Here is a 5,830-nt window from a genome sequence, read left to right as displayed (position 1 = left end):
GGGGGCTGCCCTGGGGCCTGAGGGCCTGAAACCCAGCACAGCCTCGAGGAGCAGCGGGATGGGGCCCTGGGGTGCGAGAGGGGCATGCTGCAGGCCGCGGGGGGCTGCTTGTGACCCACGGAGACTCTGTGGAGAAGAGAAGTCCCCAGGAGGACCCGCAGGCCAGGGGAGCAGCCGGACACCCAGCCGACCCAGCGCCAACAACCCGCGGGCTTCAAGTCAGAGTTGGCATCTGAATGCAGAGCTGTGAGCCACGTTGCAGCCAGAGCTGCTGGCTGTCCCGTGCTTGCATTTAGACAAACGCGGGTGTCTGGGTTCGCCTGAGATCACACGTCGGGGGAGAGACGCGGGGCGGGGCGTGCGTGGAGGCCACGGGCTCTGTACTGTTCGGCCGCTCCTGTGTCTGAAGCCTCTGCTGTGAACGGAAGATCCCCCTGGAACGTCACTTGCGTGGTGGGGACCCCGATCCTCGTCATCAGCAGTTGGTCAGCTCAGTCGGGGCCAGTTCCGGGTGCAGTCGCATCCCTGGGGCCTCTTGGAGACAAGGGTTCTCCCGTCCAACCAGGCCAGCAGTTACCAGACCCAAAAGTAAAGGAGCGGTTTTCACCTTTTCAAGTAAATCTGGGGCTTTTTTCCCTTCCTAACAAAAAAGCTGTAGCGACTCTGCTCCGAGTGCGTTTTCAGCCGCTCTCTCTACTGCAGCAGGCAGGTGGGGTGTTTCCTGACGCCTTTCCTGACGCGTGTGTGGGACAAGGACTCACAGGCCTCGTGGGCTTGCACTTGGCACCGGGAGCCAATGGGTGTTGGAAAGAGCCTGGCAGTGGTGTGACCCTCTGCACGATGGGGGTGGGCGCGAGTTGGCTTCAGGAAGGGGGTTGCTGGCCTGAACAGACCCTGGCCAGTGTGTGCGGGGGCTCCCCGCTCTCCGCCATGCTCTGACCGCTGCCGGCTCCAGGGCGCCATCTAAGCAGCCTTGCAGCAGCGACTCTGGGCTGCCGGCACCTGGAGGCACCCGGCTCCTGGACTCAGGGGCCGCTGGGGGCCATGCTGGCCGCGACCTCGGGCTGCTTGCCTTCCTGGCTGAGGTGCATCAGCAGGCTGGCCGGCCGGCTGCAGGCCTGCCCGGAGGCCGGGAAGTGGGACACGGACCTGTCAGTCAGCGTGCGCCTGCTCTTAGGCGCATTAGCAAAATCTCTGCAGGAAACAGCGGGTGCCGAGCCAGAGCTCGTGCTCGGCTTAACTCTTCAACACCCAGGAGCCCGGGAAGCAGGTAGGGCCTCAGCCACGGGTCAGGATCCGCGGGGGACATGTCCACCGTCCCCCGGACAGCGGGGCAGGGACACAGTCTCTGTGCCCGCCTGGCTTCCTCCTGCCGGGCCTGCCTTTCCTCGGGAGCCCAGTTTCCTGACGTCCTCTCCGCTGGATGTCGCCACAGGAGCCTGTCAGGGTGAGTGAGCTGGGGGTGCAGGACCCTGAGGCCACTTCAAAGCCGCTTCTTCCAACACGAAACTCACCACACGACCCACAGCCTACGTATTCACCAGGATGCGCCGAAAACTCATGGCTGCACAAAACCCACACCCGGGGGCTTAGGTCAGCTTTATTCTGAGCTGCCAGACTTGGTGCAACCCTGCCTCAGGTGACGGATAAACAGACAAACCATGGTCTGTCCGGGTGGTGATGCTGTTCAGAACGGAAAGGAAGCGAGCAGAGAGGACCCCGGGGCAGGGGAGCCGGTCTGCACGGCTGTGGAGGCGGGATGCTGTATGTCTGTCGAACCCAGGGACCTTCACAGCACAAGGCGCGGACCTCAGCGGGTGCAGATGACAAAGACGCTTGAGGGGCGGGGGCCTCATAAGAATGCAGTCGCTCACTCGCTGCAAACGTGTGGTCGGTGAGAGCGCAAAGGACTCGCCGACTCAAGCCACTTGGGGAGCACGGCGTCCGTTAGCCAAGGGCCAGGGGACCCCGGGGTTTGTGAACGGGGGTCACAAAGACAGTGACATAAGCGGGCTCCTCCCCTGCCCTGTGCCCTGTCTCCCTGGAGCTGGACGAGAGCTGGCCAGCCCTCTCGAGGCCTCAGACAAGCTGCCTGCTGGCTCCTCGATCTCGGATTTCCGGCTGGCGGCTCCGTGAGAACAGACCCTGTTGTTAAAGCCGCTGGGCCCGTGGGGCTCTGTTAGGCGGCCCAGGACTCCTGTGGTTTTCCTGCTGGTCATCCTCATGTAGTGCAGTTAGGCTCTGGTGAAAGCCGAGATTTAACGCTGGTTGTTTGGAAGAAGGTGTTTTTGGGGAGAGAAGGAAGCAACAGGACGACATGTGATTTACTCTCTGGTGGCAGGAAACTCGTGGGCGCTTTGTCATTTTCCTAAAATTGATAAAAAGGTTTCCCCTAATCTGAAAATAATCTGAAATGTTTTGCTAGAAAATGTTTGTGATTCAGCTGCCCTAGGAGATCATTTCTTAGATGTTTTTCTGCAAAATGCAGGCTGTAAATATTTAATTCTTAGCCCGCGTGCAGGACAACGGTTACTGCTCGAGGTCACAGTTTCTCTGAAGTTAACTCTTTCAAACTCCTGTTTAAAAGGCTCTAGAGGAGTCAAGAGGAGGGAACACAGAAGGGAAGCTGCGAGCAGGTCAGCCTCGTCTTTGGGAGGAGTGAAGTGTCTTCCCAACGCCTATTTGGAAAATCTCCGGGAGGTGACGGCTGTGACTCTGCTTCTGTAAATCCAGGAGCTTTGTGTCCACCGCAGGTCTGTGACCACAGATCCTGGAACCCAAACCAGTGTCTCGGAGGAAAGGGCCTTTGTTTAAACAAAAACAGCCCCTTTGAAACTTGACCGCATTCCTGACCTCAGCTCTGTCATCATGGTGTCCACTGCTTAGCATGAATCGTCCACTTTTGTGCAGACAGACTTGCTCACTCCAGGGAGCAGTGCAGAAGGAGGGGCGGGGGGTTGTGGGGGGCCTTCCTGGAGGGGGCGGGCATCCCTGGGCCGCCCCGGGAGCTGAAGGTGGGAGCCCCAGTCGGGGGCCGAGGAGGCCGCCCCAGGCCCCTCGTGCACGTGCAAGAAAAAGCGTCACCTTTGAGCCTGCATTTCCAGGCGCACCCGTGGACCTCGCTGAACGGCAGAAAGAGAGCTTGTGTTCTGCTCTGAGGACTGCCATGGCGTCGTCCTTCACTGGAGGGCCGCGCCCCGGGACCAGGCGGGAGGGGCAGGGACAGACCCGCAGGTCCCCAGGGTTTCGCAGCCTCGGCAGCCGGGGGTTGGGGCCGGGTCCTCCCCGCCGCGGGCCGCCCAGGCCTGCTGGGGTGTGGGCAGCACCCTCGCCCCAGCAGCACCTGCGTCGTGACAGCCGGACGTCTCCTGACTGTCCTGTGGGCAGTCGCTGCCCCCCCCATTGTCTACCCTGCGGTGTTTCTGGGCTCGGACACATGGACCCGAGTTTCATCGACAAGAGTGTCCCGAGGGTGCGGGAGGGACGTGTCCACACGGTGCCCCCGGCTCGGTCACGTGGCCCCCAGCTCCTCTGCCGCCCGCCCTCAGACCAGCAGGTGGCGCAGCTGAGCCGCCGAGGCTGGACCGCCGTGCCTCCCATTCAGGGCTGAAACTGCGGGATGCAGGGGGTCAGTGACCGGACGCCAGAGCGCTCAGTTTGGAGGAGCAGGGAGTCGAGTCTCCTTCTCAAGGGGACTGAGGGTCCCAGGAGGCCTTGAGACACGGGCTTCTACACCAACCCGAGAGTCACGCGGGCGAGTTCACACGCGGGTGAGTTCACACGCAGGCTAGTGAGTGCACACGTGGCCGAGTGAGTCCACACGCAGGGAGCTCACACGTGGGAGAGTCCACACACAGGCTAGTGAGTTCACACGCAGGCGAGTGAGTGCACACGTGGCCAAGTGAGTCCACACGCGGGCGAGCTCACACGCGGGAGAGCTTGCACGCAGAGCACCCTTCCGCTCGGGGTGGCTCCTGGGTGAGCCCAGCACTCTGTTTCTCCGTCAGCTTCTGGGTTGCTGCGGGGAAAGTAGGAGAAAGGGACCCGTGACAAGCTGGACACCTTCCCGGAGGGGCCAGTGTGCGTGTGAATGTAGCTTGGCACATATCAGCTTATTTAGGCATAATTTGCATACATGTAGACCTCAGAGATATTGTGGGTTCAGCTCCAGGCCAACCACAATACAGCAAGTATCTCAGTGAGGGGCATCACGTGAATATTTTGGTTTCCCAGTATCTGTAAAAGCTATTTTTATGCTCTACTGCAGTCTGTTAAGTGTGTAATATAGCATTATGTCTGAATGAAAAAAGTATACTTTAAAAATACTTTATTGCTAAAAAATGGCAATTATCCTCTGACTACCCAGGGTTGCCACAAACCTTCAATTTGTAAAAAATGCAGTATCTGCAAAGCACAATAAAATGAGGTGTTCCTGTACTGTTTTTAGTCGCTAAGTCGCTGACCCCACCAAGGACACTGGAGGCCCCGGGGCTGCTTTGTGGGGCAAGTGGGCATGGTCCCTGGTCTGGGTGACTGGGGCTGATGACACCCCCCAGGGAGCTTCTCGGAACAGAACTTGTGTCTGGGAACCTGGAAGGCAGCTATGCCTTCCTGACGGGTGTGTTTCTAAGGTTGTGTTTCCTTTCAGGCTGCAGCAGGCCCCGTGGGCATCGCAGGTGTGGGGTTAGGGCCGGGGAACTGGGGGGATGTGAGGGTGGGTCCCTGTGCCTCCTTCTGTGTCCCCGGGAGGGACCACATCACGGGTGTGACATCACAGCAGCCTGGGGGCCACAGGAATCCAGGCCAGTGAAACCGCCTTCCACGATTCTGTAATGGTGGGTGCGTGACATCGTGGTTTGTTCAAACTCAACAACTGCCGACACGGAGAGTGAGCTGTGGCAAAAACTGAAGGTCTAGTTAACAGTAACACAGAGATGTGACTGGTCCGTCCATCACAGCCTGGGGGCCACAGGAATCCAGGCCAGTGAAACTGTCTTCCACGATTCTGTAATGGTGGGTACGTGACATCGTGGTTTGTTCAAACTCAACAACTGCCGACACGGAGAGTGAGCTGTGGCAAAAACTGAAGGTCTAGTTAACAGTAACACAGAGATGTGACTGGTCCGTCCATCACAGCCTGGGGGCCACAGGAATCCAGGCCAGTGAAACTGTCTTCCACGATTCTGTAATGGTGGGTACGTGACATCGTGGTTTGTTCAAACTCAACAACTGCCGACACGGAGAGTGAGCTGTGGCAAAAACTGAAGGTCTAGTTAACAGTAACACAGCGATGTGACTGGTCCGTCCATCACAGCACGGGTACCATGCCATTGGGGGGGCAGTGGGGATGCTCTGCCGGTACCCTCTCTCCTGTAAACCTCACACTGCTCTGAAGGTTGAAGTCTTCCTTCTAAGTGCTTCTCGTGGGAGGCAGTGATTCTGCCCTCTGTTTTTAGGGTCTCTTCTTTCGAGGTGTGTTAGAAGCTGTGGCGATGCGTCTGCAGGCGGGAACCGCAGCCTCGCATCCTGCACTGTCGTCTCGGCTGGGGCCGCGCTGTGTGAGCAGGAGCCCACGGAGACAGCTGCGTGGGCAGGTCGTCGGCAGGCGTGATGCTGGCTCATCCTGCACGCGGGCTGTGATGGAAAACGTCTGGCAGGTTTATCCACACAGTACATGCGGTGGCTAAAAGATGTAACTGGGTTGGTGCCAACCTTCTTCTTAGACTTACAAAGACGAGGCCCAGGCGTGTGCGTTGGCAGGACCGTGGCTCACTGACACGGCTATCTGCCATGTTTTTAATTCTTCAAACCCAGGACCCCTCCGGCGGCT

General features: G+C 59.0%; 1 protein-coding gene across 1 annotated transcript in view; it reads left to right on the top strand.

Annotated features, from left to right (window-relative positions):
• The first annotated feature begins 486 nt into the window (after positions 1-486).
• Positions 487-5,830, top strand: part of MCF2L (MCF.2 cell line derived transforming sequence-like) — an 82,817-nt gene continuing 77,473 nt past the window's right edge. The window contains exon 1 of the mRNA XM_010831541.1: positions 487-1,447. Within this exon, the coding sequence (XP_010829843.1) occupies positions 1,045-1,447 (403 nt within the window). The 5' untranslated portion in view covers positions 487-1,044. The remainder of the gene's footprint in view (positions 1,448-5,830) is intronic.

This window comes from Bison bison, unplaced genomic scaffold, assembly GCF_000754665.1.
Source record: "Bison bison bison isolate TAMUID 2011002044 unplaced genomic scaffold, Bison_UMD1.0 scf7180017864527, whole genome shotgun sequence".
NCBI lineage: Eukaryota > Metazoa > Chordata > Mammalia > Artiodactyla > Bovidae > Bison > Bison bison.
The sequence above is the reverse complement of the archived record's forward strand: the minus strand, read 5'-3'. Positions and strand labels throughout refer to the sequence as shown.